General features: G+C 49.6%; 1 protein-coding gene across 5 annotated transcripts in view; it reads right to left on the bottom strand.

Moving 5' to 3' along the window:
- The window catches only part of WSCD2 (WSC domain containing 2), a 246,209-nt gene that overhangs the window by 42,530 nt on the left and 190,370 nt on the right, over window positions 1-13,309 (bottom strand). For 4 of the 5 annotated variants that reach the window (XM_082417490.1, XM_082417489.1, XM_082417493.1 and 1 more), the window contains one exon: window positions 1,423-2,370. The exons of the other annotated variant lie outside the window; for it this stretch is intronic. In XM_082417490.1, coding sequence (XP_082273616.1) covers window positions 1,423-1,801 — 379 coding nt within the window. In that variant the 5' untranslated portion in view covers window positions 1,802-2,370. The remainder of the gene's footprint in view (window positions 1-1,422; window positions 2,371-13,309) is intronic. 5 annotated transcript variants of the gene reach the window in all.

The raw sequence follows: 13,309 nt of genomic DNA, 5'->3' as shown, positions 1-13,309 counted from the left end.
ACAAGAATTTCCTGATCACCCCTAATGTGCAGGCATTGTGCTAGGTGTTTCCATAACCATGTCTCATTGAACTCTCAGGAGAAACCTGGCAGGGAGGGGGTCATTATTCCCATTTTACAGATGACAAGACTGAGGCATGAGAAGGTAAAGCCACTTGCCTGGACCACACGGCTGGTTGCAGTGGAGCTGGACTATGAATCCAAGTCCTCCAATCCATTCTGCCACCTCCCACAATCCCCTTCGCCTCCCTGTGAAGTTTTCGAAGAGGCAGAATTCTAGGAAATTCCTGAGGGTGAGACGGTAGGGTCTTCCGGATGCTCCTGAGCCAGGTGCAGGGTGGGACTGAAGCAGGGAAATGTGCTCCCCGGGATGAGTCCCCTCCATTAGTCCTGCTTCCTTCCGCAGTGGGAGAAGGGGTTTTTCATAGGTTGAATCACAGCAGAAGCGTGACACGTGGCAGGGAACACAAGGGCTAGGGAGGTTTTTCCTTCTGTCCTGATTGGTCGTAGATCCTCCCAAACCATCTGTCCCAGATTCTGGAAACATCCATTCGTGTTAATCTCATGAACTGCAGGGGTTGTGGGGTCCTCCCCAGAATGCGGGTTAGATGGGCAGACATTGGCTGACTCTGGGAGGTAGTCATAGAGCCAGCATCCAGGCCAGACGGGTCTGATTTGAACTTACCACTTACCAGTTATGTGGCCCTGGAGAAGTGTCTTCCCTTCTTCAAGCCTGTTTCCACGTCTGTTAACTGGGCATAAGTTCATATTCCTTGTTTAAGTCCGTGGAGTGTAGTGAAAATCAAATGAGGTAATGCACTTAGGAAGAAAAGCCCTTTTTGACTGTGACAGGCTAAGAAAACGCAACGAAACATGCCCAGGGCCATGAGGTTCCCCAAGTGCCATCACTGAGAGATCCAGCAAAGTGAACTGAGAGGCAATGCAGTGGAGCAGAAGCTCTGCCACTAGCTAGCTGTGTAAACTTGGGCTCTCGGTGCCTCAGTTTCCTCACCTTTAAAATGGGAATAATAGCACCTATCACATAGAGTTGTGGTGATAATTCAACGCATGTCAAGTGCTTAGAAAAGTACTTAGCCCTTAGTAAGTGCTCAATAGATGCTAGGTGTTTTGATTTTCAAGTGTATGTAACAAGGGCTAAAAAAGGCTGCAGGGGAGGGTCAGACTTTGGACTCTGACAGATTCAGGGTTCAAATCTAAGCTTGGCTGCTTACAAGCTGTGTGACCTTGAGCAAGCTACTTAATGTCTCTGAGCTTCAATTTTTTCCTCTGTGAAACCTCTTGCATGTATGGTGACTGGTTCCTATTAAACACTGAACACTGGCAGCTGTTATTATATTATTATCATCATCCCCCTTCCTTTCTCCTCAGCCACCTTCCAAGCCCAGATGCTCACCCCTCTTACCTCGCTCCTCCTCCTTCTCCCGGATGACCCTCCCCTTGAGGGCCCGGCTCCAGGCTCCCCCGTAGTCCCCCAGCTTGGCTCTCTCATTCCCGTCCTTGCCCTTGAACCAGGGTCCATACCTGCGGGCGATGCTCGAGGTTTCACCTGTATCCCGGAAGGCTCTGCCCAGATTTAAGTCACCCAAAAAGGGCAGCTCAGCGCCCTCCGCTGGGGCCCCCGCAGCGGGGTTGGCCTGGTTCTGGGAGACAGCAGGCTGACCCACAAAACCAGAGTGAAGGAAGACGAGGCTCCCAGCTGTCAGGTAGAGCACCAGGAAGGTAAAGAAACGTACAGGTTTCCTGCGGAAGTACCGCTGGAATTTGAACCAGAGCTTGGCCATAGCAGGATCATTCCGGACTGGATCGTTTCGGCTCCGCTGGGGGCTGTGGGGTGTGATCCAGGGAGGGAACGGAGGCAGGGCTCTGCTTCTCAAGCTTCCCTTAGCGATGGAGCCCCTGGGGGTCTTCAGTCTTAATCCGTCTGCGAAGGTGACTGCCAAGATCAGAGTGGGAGGGCAAGTCCAATGCTTGGCTGAAGCCAAGAGAATAGAGGACAGAGTTCACCAGCCCTCCCGGAGTCAAGGTGAGCTTCTTTGGGCCATGAAAGGGGTTTTGAGGCTCGGGACACGCAGGAGTTGGTCCCATTTTCCTACATCTTGTTCTTTGCCTCAGAGTTCCCAAAGAACTTTGAAAATAGCAATCGGAGGAGGATTTTGTGAGGGTCCACCAGCAGCTGGAGTTCGCTTCTTGCCCTTTCTCAGTTGCTCAGGCCCATAGGGGCTGGATTATTTCACTGAGGGCCATGTCTGGCCTCTTCCCCAGCTGGGGACCAAGCTCAGCTTGTCCACCTGGCAGAAACAGAAGCTAGCGGGCTTTCATCCGGTTAAGCATTCCGGCTCAGGGCTGTCACCTGCAAAACAGCACAGGTACAGGCATAAGAGGTCTCCTCACAGAGGCCAGAACTCGAAGCGTTCTTGAACATTCTCAAGGGGGGATGCAGAGTCAGAGAGGGGAGGAAACCAGTGGCTCAAAGCACCCAGCAGTGCTGGGTAGAAGCAAATCCTACTGGGTCCTGGTTTGAGGGCAAGCTTTATCTTGGACAAGCACAGGTTCTTATGCCCCACACGTCTGCATATTTGTCAAATATACACTGATTCGTGGGTTACTTCCAGGCCAAAAAGTACTTCCTAGGTACTTGCTGAACTGTCTGCTGGACCTGGCTGGTACTGAACCAGATCAAATTCATTCATTTTTTGTTTTCCAACAAATGTTTAGCGAGCACCTACTGTGTAGCAGGCACTGTCCTAGGTGCTGGAAATAAAGCTGTAAACCAGAGAGACACAGTCCCATCCCTCACAGGGTTCACATGGTAATGGGAGAGATCAAATCCATAGCCCCTCTCTTCTACCCAAGGAAGAAAAGAATGAAGGAAAGCAGAATTATTTAGCAACATATGCATTCACTCAGTATTTATTGAGTGTCTCTGGTATGCCCTGCTTTGTGCCAAGCCTTCTATGTGTATTAATAATTCTTCCCCATGTTCCTGTGGGAAGTAACTATTTCCCATTTTACAGATGAGGAAACTGAGGACACACAACTGGTGAGTGGTGGCAGTGGGATTTGAACCCAGGATGGTCCAAACACAAAACCGCAGCTCTGAACCCCTGCCTTTTTGACGCTCTTTCTGCAAGTGATGGTCTGGGCATCACTTGGGAATCCAGAGACAGCCCCCGAAGCAGCAGCCCATCTCCACTGCCTCCCAATGACCAGCAGTGGTCCATCCTTTGAGGGTCCCTCAGAGTGTGGTCTGAGGAGCATCTGATTCAGAATCACTTGGCAGCCTGGTTAAACATGAAGTTTCCTGACCTCTCCAACCAGAATCTCTGGTTGAAGAGGACACCTACAGGTGTAACAAGGTGCCCTCAGGTGATGGTAATGAGCACAAAGGTTTGAGAAGCACGGCTTTATGAGTAAACATTCAGAATCATCAGCCAGGAGGAAAATAGAATCTAAATTAGAAAATAGAAGACTCCACTTGGCCTATGTTGTTTCATTTTACCACCAGCAGGGGGCCTCATGACAATCTTGGCCAGTGCAAAGAATTCAGCTGTCAGCCAATGGGTGATTTGAATGGTAACAGCCCCTACCAATCCAGACAGCAGCATGGGAGTTTAACTGTGGTTCAAGGTAGAGTCCAGTGTCCCTCCATATGCCATCCTATTAATTCAGGAATTAAGTACTGAGCACCTACATGCACCAGCTACTGTTGCAGGCACTTGGAATAATTAAATGAACAAAACAGCCCCAAATCCATGCTCTTGCGGGGTCAAACTATCTGTTCACCCATCCATCCATCCATCCATCATCCTTTAATCTATCCAGCAGTCCACCTACCCATCCGTCAAGTCACAATCTATTCACCCATCCATCATCCATTCTTTAATCTATCCATCAATTCACCTACCCCTCCATCCATTCATCATTAATCTATTCATTAATCCATCCACCCATCCATCCATCGTCCATCCATCCATCTATCCATTCATCTGAACTGTAGCAGCCCATTCATCCATCCAACTCTCCACCCATCCATTCATCCACCCATTCTTCCATTCATTTAACAACATGTGTTGCTTGCCTACTGTATGTGTGCTTGGAATGCAGAAATAAATAATTCAGAGTTGCTGCTTTCAGAGAATTCAGAGTCTACTGAGGGAGCCAGCAATTTAAACAATCACTATACTAAATCACTATACTACATAGACAATGATAAATCCCATAGTAGATGTATATATGATATAGAGCAGCAATTAATATTAATAGCTAATGTTTACCAAGCACTTATTATGTGCCAGATACTGCTCTAAATGCTTACATACTCTGATTTAATTCTCATAACAATTCAATGAGAGAGATCTGTATCTATTTTACAGAGGCGAGGAATGAGGCTCAGAATTATTAAGCAACTTGTCCAGGGCCGCACAGCTGTGAAGTTGCAGCTGGATTGTGAACCGAGGCCCATCTGATTTCACAGCTTGTATTCCTAACCACACGCCTATTCTGGACTTATATCCCTTTGAGAATATGGCGAAAACTATAGACATACACCCAGAAAAGAGCCCTTGCACATAAGCTCCTAGATTTTGGCTTACGATGTCAAGGGGTTTCTGGACCCTGGGGTAAGAAGCCCTGGAATGCAGGAGCCCAGAGAAGTGAGGGTCTGTAGCTGCCCTGAAGGGCTTCTCCCAGGAGGGGTCTTTAAGCTGGCAGGCCTTGCAAGGGGAGTCAACTTTCTGTGTGAAGGAACAGCAGAAGGACACCTTAGGGAGGAGGAACAGCACACACCGTCGGCAGGGCACTGGGGTGGAGGCAGCCAAGGAGCTTAGGGCATGGTGAGAATGCAGGGAAGCGCTGGATGGGGTCAGACCATGGGGAGCCTTGAATGCCAAGCTCAGAAGTCTGGACTGTGCTCTAACTGAAGTTTCACCAGTCTCTTATCAGCTAGAAAGCCTCCAGGCAGAGAGTTGTGCCCCACGGCATTTCATGTAGATCACACACATGGCAGAGATTTCTGCAGCTGGGACAGGATGAAAAAAGGCCAGCAGCCCTCAAGGGAATGGGCAGGGGACACCAGCCCTTCCAGAGACAGGCAAGCAAGAGCATGGCCTCTGGAGGCAGACCGACCTGGGGTCAAACCCTGCCTCTTCCGCCCGCCACCTATGTGATTGGGGCAAGACACCTCTTCTCACCGACTGAGGCTCCTTTCCTGGGGAGTGGACAATAAGAAGCTTGACACCACCCCCGCCCCGCAAATATTGCTGGCAGGCTTGCATTAAAAATTGTAGGAAGACTGCCTGGCACATAGTAGGTGCTCAAGAAAAGCCTCCAGCCACTGCCCCTCTCGTGAGCACATGTGAGCTGCCATCAGAGCCACTTGCTACAGCAGCACATTTGCTGCGGGCATGAAGACAGCAAAGATTTCAGCTGTTCTGTTCCCTGCGGCTTTTTGTCTCTCCGAGGATATTTCTGGGTGTAGTTCTTTTTTGTTGTTCCCTTCCCATTCTTTTATATTTCAACACATCTTTCCTCTAAGTGGGTGCCAAATGGGTTTTAAGAGGATAATGAGCTCATTAGAAGCTGGCAGGGAACAGAAAGAGACTGAGGCAGCAGTGGTGGGAGGAGCGAGCGGGGGAAGGGGGGTTCTGACTTGAGTCACCCACACCATCCTGCCAGTGCCAGGAGGTGGGGGCGTCACCTGGACGGAGAACACCTTGGAATCTGAGCCCCATGTAAATGGGACCCGACCTGTGCTCTCACAGTGTCAGCCCCAGCCTCTGGCACACAGTAGGTCCCCAAGAAACACTAGTGCAGAAAATGAGTGAGAAGACTCAGAGGACTGACCTCTCCCTGGGGCTTAAACCTACACCAGTGGGTCTGTGCCATGTGCCAAACGCCCCGCATGACAGCCTAAGGGAGCCATAAATTCAGGGCTCTGTGGAGGCAGCTCTGCGTGGTCCTGGGGTGCAGGGCCCCCCGCTGAGCCACAGTCCCACTTCCCCCAGGAAACCTTCTCTGTCTCTCATGCCCATCCATCATCCTTTCTCTCCTGTCTCTCCCTCTCTCTCTCTGCAAGTCTCTCTCAATCTCTCTTTGCCTCTGTCTGTCCAGACAGAACTGGGGAATGAAGCTGACTGCCATTGGTTGAAAACCTACCATAGGCTGACCACTGTGTTTAGAGGTTTTACACATATCTTCTCACAAACTCCTCCCTCCTGGCAACCTGCAAGGCAGGTGTGATGGTACCCCGTACTCCACAGCTTGTGTCTGTCCAACCCTGGGCAGGGGGCATGGCTTGGCCCTCCAGCAAGCCCCTTCACCTCTCAGTTTCTGTTTGCTCATTACATGCTGGAAGCCAGAATCACATTAAAATCCTCTCCCGTAACCTATGGGTGTGCGAGTCGGGAAGGTGTCTTCACCTCTCTGAGCTGCCGATTTCTCTCTGCAGAGTGGGTGGCGCATAGAATCTCCCTCCCGGGGTTTAGGGAGGACTTGAGGAGATAAGCCACAGGGGCGGAGTTGACGCTCGCTAAAAGCTGGTTGTCATTGCTTCATCTCTCTGTGTTTTACATGAAACCGCCCTCTGAGCCTCAGTTTCCCCATCTGTTGAAAGTGGTGGATGTCCCCTTCCCTGCCTCCAGGGTAGTGTGAGCTGCCACGAGGGTGAGGCTGAGAGGCCCCCTTTTGCGGGCATGACAGTCTTTGGTTACTGTAGCTCGTGTTTCCAGCCGGAGCCCTGAAGTGTCTAAACACAGCCTATTTTTAGCACCAGAATGAACCTCGGGTGCTGAGCTGCCAAGAGAATGATGGACAGGGCAGAGCTGCCCTGTGGGAAGGGAGACCAGGAGGTGCAGCCTGCCCTGTGGCTCCCTCCCTGGGAGGGGCCGTAGATTCTGGGGAGCAGGTAAGTCTGGCTAGAAGCCCAGGAGGCTGGGCAGCGGCCGGCTCTCCCTCCACAACACCTTGAATTTGACTGGAGGGCATAAGCCCAGGCACCAGCTGACCCCCTGACCATCCAAACTTGCCAAGAAATAGCTGCTGAGAAACCAGGTTTGTGACAGTTCAGTTTCTTCAGTTTTTCTCCAAGAAACTGAGAGCCCAGGCCAAATAATAACAATATCAGAAATCACTGGTATTTGTCAAGCATTTACTATGTGCCAGGCACTGTGCTGAGTATCTTATTTCCATTGCACCACTTGATCCTCACTAGAACCTTTTGAGGTGGTTATTAACCTCACTTTCCCCATCCATAAAATGAGGGAAATAATAGTACTTATGTCATAGTGTTGGTGTGAGGACTAAATATTAAATTGAATTAACATGTACAAGTGTCACCCAAGTGTTACCTCTTATTATGATTTGTAGAGAATATATGTGGTTTTGCCTCCCAGTGCCCCTTTTTTCCTGGTATAAGGATCCCATTTTCCTTCACAGGGCTTCCTCATCATTAATGCTCAGCTCACATGGCTTGGGCAGAACGGAATCCCCTCCCTGGTTGCTGCAAACACTCGCCTCCTTGTCTCCTGATACATGTGTACAAGAATTAATGTAGGGTGTGTGTATACCTAGGAGTGAAATTGCTGGGTCCTACTGTGAGAGCATCTTATGACTACCCCAAGAAATGCTGATTTGTTTTCTAAAGCGGCTGTAGTGACAACTCCCCCCAGTAGTATATGAGCACGCCTATGGCTACAAATCCCGTCCGCACTTAATGTTGTCACCCTTTTTCACTTCTGCCAGTCTGGTAGATCTGTAATAGATGCTGTATGTGCCCTACCTATAGAGTTGACTTCCAAATGCCATTTGGAAGCAGCCTCAATGAATGATGGGAGTTGGTGTATAAATGCCCCAGCTCCCTCACCCCACTGATAGAATAACTCTGAGGCTGTGTTTGCACAGGCTCCTTGAGTTTCCCCAGCCTCAGTCACCCTCAGTGGTAACTGAGTTGACAGCACCACACTGTATTTGGTGTTTTCCCTTCCCTGTCTTCCTTACCCACTCAGGGAAGGAAAGGGGTTAATGTGCTCTTCACCTAAATAAACTACTTATTCACGCAATCCATTACTTGGAATATATCTTGATTTATCCAATCTTTTCCTTATCATTAGATGTGTAAAATATTTCCAGTTTTCCTTCCTTGTAAATAAGTCGTGCTATGCAAAACCTCCCAAATGTAGATCTTTACCCAGATTCCTGGAAGGCAATATAGGACCTCTCATGAATGTGAAGCGTAGGCACGATTATACCCATCTTACAGATGAGGGAGCTAAGGCTCACAGAGATTAAGTTACTTGCCCACACATACAGATAGCAAGAAGTGGGGCATGAATTCAAGTGCAGAACTAAGTCTCAACGTCATGATGTAACGGCACTCATGGAGCAGACCACCAGGACAGCTAGCCCTTTCTCTTACACTCTGCATCTCTCAGTTGAATCCCAGCCTCAAAGGAAGGAAGCTTCCTGAGCTTGGAGACATCCCTCAAACACTTCTTCTCCAGGTAAATGAACCCCCCATTCCTCTAAATCAAAGTTCCTTCTCATCCTTCTTGCTCCTGGACCAGTCACTTGGCCAGTGAAAGAGGTAATGAAATAGTCTGAGAAATACCATTATAATTGTCAGTCTTGTGGCTTTCACTCACGGTCTTTAGGAATCCAGAATTTTATTACCCCAACTAACCCTGGGGAAGAATTTTGCACCCCTACCTGGTGTGTGAACCCCCTCCAGGACACATCCTCCCACTCATGGGTGCGCTGTAGTGTAATGAGCCCATCGTGCCCAGGATGGACATATTGTGTTCTTTTCTCCAGTTTTTGGCCACTCTGTGTGAAGCTGCAATGGGCACTTCTGTACATATAGACTTACTTCCTGGGTCAAAAAAAGGGGATTGCTTTCATCCAAGATTCCACATATTTGTGTGTGCACACAGGGGGAACCTTGCTCCGGGCTCCTGATCACAGGACATGTTGCCTCCTGCATCCTCACCCATCTCCCAGGAAGAGTCTTCAGAACCCCTATGCTCCCTTCCCTTGGTTTCCAGGGCAGAGACTCACCCGCCACCGCCCAGCACTCACAGCTCACCATCCATGCCCATTTTCATCTGTCTTTCCCAAAACTCGAGAAAATAAATGAGAAGGCAAAGTGCCATTAGCTTAAAGTCCTTTAACATCCAGCCATCTGCCATGATGTAATTAAATTAAAAAATCAGAGGGAACATATGGTGCCCATTATAAATAAATATTAAAATTTTGTTTCCCTGGGTAATGACTTCAGTGCCTCTTGCTCCATGGGCAAACTTTATGGCCATCATCACTTGTTACAGGGAATCAGGCTGAGCCATAGGGAGAAACATGGAAAGAGGTCAGATCTAGTGTCAGATGTTTCTGGCTTGAACCTGCCTCAGCCACATGGTGGCTGTGTGATCTTCAGCAAGTGGCCTCTCTGAGACTCAGTTTCCTCGCTTGTAAAACAGGACCAATCTACTCTGCCTCATTGGGAATGTATAAGGGTTAAATGAGCTAATGTGTTTAAAATACATAGCACCCTAATAGCATGTGCTAATATTTATTGAGCACCTACTATGTGACAGGCAGTGTTCTACATATTAGCTTGTTTAATCCTTAGAACAATCCTATACGAAAGGTCTCATTGGTTAGCCTCATTTTGCAGATGAGAAAACTGAGGTTCAGAGAGGTTAAGTCATCTGTGCAAGGTCACACAGCTAGGAATGCTGGAGCAGAGTTCAAACCCAGGCAATCTGGCTCCAGAACCTGCACTCTTAACCAAGGGGACTCAATAAGAGTTAGCTACAGTTAGTCCTCAAAGGTACACTACACAAAAACTAGACATCATCTAACCAGATGATCCAGCAATCATGCTCCTTGGTATTTATCCAAAGGAGTCGAAAACTTATGCCCACACAGAAATCTGCACACAGCTCTTTATAGCAGCTTTACTCATAACTGACAAAACCTGCAAGCAACCAAGATGTCCTTCAGTAGGTGAATGGATAAACTGTGGTATATCCAGACAATGGAATATTATTCAGTTTTAGAAGGAAATGAGCTATCAAACCATGAAAATACATGAAGGAAACTTCAATGCATATTCCTAAGTGAAAGAAGCCAATCTGAAGAGGCTACATGCTGTGTGATTCCAAATATATGACATTCTGGAAAAGGCAAAACTATGGAGACAGCAAAAAGATCAGTGGTTGCCGGGAGTTAGGAGGGGAGGGATGAATGGGTGGAGCACAGATGATTTTTAGGGTCGGGAAACTCTTCTAAATGATACTACAATGGTAGATACATATTATATATTTGTCAAAATCTATAGAATGTACACGACCCAGAATGAACCCTAATGTAAACTATCAACTTTGTGTGATAATGATGTGTCAGTGTAGGTTCATCAATTGTAACAAATGTCCCCTCTGCTGGGGGACGCTGATAGCAGGGGAGGCTGTCTGTGGTGGGGGGCAGCAGGATTTGCGGGAAATTTCTGTACTTGCTGATCAGTTTTGCTGTGAATGTAAAACTGCTCTAAAAAGTAAAGTCAATTTTTAAAAAGGGGAGGCAATTATATACTTGAAAAGGCATGGACCCATTGGAGTAGATGTCAGTGAGCCATCTAAACTCTGAGCTGGGGAGAAGGGAAAGAGTTGCAGGAAGGAACAGGGGTGGGGCAGGGGATAAAGGTCATGGTAAAATGACAGTTCCCCTTGTCCAGAGGTTTGATGAAAGGGTCACCCAATCCACTGGTCTTCCCTGTCAGGCAGCTGGCAGCCCTTCTCTGAGCCCAGATCACTTTCCTCCCCAACAGGGACTTCTGAAGAAAGGCCCTAAATCCCTATCATTAAGCCATCTGGAGTCCTCCTTCTCCCCCAGGAGATGCTGTCTTGTGGGTCAGTTAGTGCACATTTGCATAGAGGTCCTTAATAGGCTGCTAATTGTCTGGGGCAGAATGTTTACCCACAGGGGCAGACCTACAGGGGGTGGCAGAGAACAGAGAAGAAGGAAGGAGGGAGGGGAAGGAATGGGATGGAACGGAATGAACAGAGTGAATTATTACTGGCTCACATGCAGTAAGGAGTATGATTTTGTGAACCTTTTGCTTTAGTTGTGTGCGTGTATACTGGGTCCTAATGTAAAGTGCATTTCTCCCTGTAGGTCCATAAAAATCATTTGAGAGAGAATAGTAGGGAAGAGCTACTTTGGGTAGAGTGGTCACAGAAGGACCTACTGAGAAGAAGGCATTTGAGCCGAGACCTGAAAAATGAGAGACAGCCATGGGAAGATCTGGGGCAAGACTCTTGCAGGCCGAGAAGACACAATGCAGACTGCGAGGTGGGAAAGGGCCCCAAACATGCCAGGAAGCTGAATCAGGGGCGGGGTCAGAGTGGAGAGAGCAGGGGCTGGGGAGCAGGACCCCATCCTGCAGGGGCCACGGATTCTGCTCAGGACTGTTTCTGAACTGCAGTGTGACCCACACCTGTTTCTTCTGGTATACAACGTGGAGGGTGGGGGGGGGTCCCCTGAGGACCCTCCCTGCCCCAGTGCGCTACGGCCATGCCTCTGCGGCTCAGAGAGGCTGAAAGAGTTGCCCAGGGTCACACAGCCAGGCCAGGGCTGAGTTGGTTCCAGGCTTCTTCCCAGTGCCCACGCCTCTCCCTGACAGCCCCCATCACCTCCCACCCTACCACGATGGGTGACTTGCCGCTTGCAGGCTCCATGCTGGCCATGGAGGTTTAAGCTCTAATTTAGGAATAGTGACAGCTCTCATTAGCAACTCTCCCCAGAGAGGACTTTTCCACCAGGGGTTTCGCCAGCAAGAACCACTGTCCCCACCCTCCAATCAAGCAAGCCTAGTCTTTCTGTCTAAGCCAGTGTGTAGGTGTGTATGTGTGTGTATGTGTGTGTTGGGGGAGGGGTCTCTGCCCATAGCCCACTTGTATGGGTTCAAGTTCTCTTCCAGCATGGAGCACCCAGTGCCCTTGGAGGGGTCACCGGCCCCCTGCAACTGACCCAGAGCAGGACTAACAGGTAGGCTCAGAGACCATCAGAGCTGGAGGGCGGAGCCTTCACAATCCCCAGGCCAGCTTCTTTACTGACAGATGGGGAAACTGAGGCTTAAAGGGTAAGGTGGAGGGACTCCCCACAGCCATCCAGTGACTCACCCAGACCCAGACCTTAAGCCTTGGCACCTTACCTGGGAAGGAAGGAAAGTGGATGAACCACTATTTATTGCACACCTACTATGTGCCAGGCCCTTCCATCTAAACTGTGTCATTGACTGTCCCCAGTGACTCTGCTCGGTAGGTTGGTTTTATTCTCACTGTACAGATGAGGCAGTCGAGGTAGGGAAGGTCAGCCAACTCACCAGAAGGCAGAGCTGGGGAGCGGCAGAGTGAGACTGAGACCCAGGCCTGTCCGACTCCAGGATGTTAATCATAACCTCCTGCAACAGTGCCCTCCTCTGACCTCTGCAGGGTGAGTGGTTTGATTCGGAAGCCCTCACGTCCAGGGGCCTTTCTCCAGGGAGTCTGCTCGGTAAGCTGGCACCCTTCTTGGGGCTCCTCAGCTGGGAATGAGGGAAGTGAACCCCTTCTAGAAGGCATAGGGGTCCCCAGACCCCTGGGGTATCTTCACCATGTCCTTCCGTGGCCCAAGGAGTTCTGGCATCCAACAGAAAGATGTCCCATCCCACGCGGGCAACCAATGCCAGAAATTGACCAACATGGCAGCCTCTTGGCTCACCATCTGGACATCACTGAGGGGGCACACGACCACACAGGTGCATGTGCCACCCGAGACACGCATGTGTGAACATGTGCATCCCCCACGTCCCTCACAGCACATATGCACACGTACCCATCCCTACTGGTCCATCCCCATGTATAGCACGTGGCAGGAATCCTTCAGCCCACTTCACAGATGAGACACAGAGGGCGCTCTGTGACTTGCCCAAGAAACATGTTTAGTGTTGCAGGGAAAACAAGAAGCTGAAGCTTCTCGCTTTGACCAAACATAGTTTCTTAGCTCCTGGGATTGTCAAAAGCATAAGCCAGCACATGTCTTCAAAAGTCTAGGCCAGGGCTTCCCTGGTGGCGCAGTGGTTGAGAATCTGCCTGCCAATGCAGGGGACACGGGTTCGAGCCCTGGTCTGGGAAGATCCCACATGCCGCGGAGCAACTAGGCCCGTGAGCCACAACTACTGAGCCTGCGCGTCTGGAGCCTGTGCTCCGCAACAAGAGAGGCCGCGATAGTGAGAGGCCCGCGCACCGCGATGAAGAGTG

This window comes from Balaenoptera physalus (genome assembly GCF_965194825.1).
Source record: "Balaenoptera physalus genome assembly, chromosome: 12".
In the NCBI taxonomy this organism is placed as follows: domain Eukaryota; kingdom Metazoa; phylum Chordata; class Mammalia; order Artiodactyla; family Balaenopteridae; genus Balaenoptera; species Balaenoptera physalus.
Note: the sequence above shows the minus strand (reverse complement) of the source record. Positions and strands in the feature narration are given on the sequence as shown.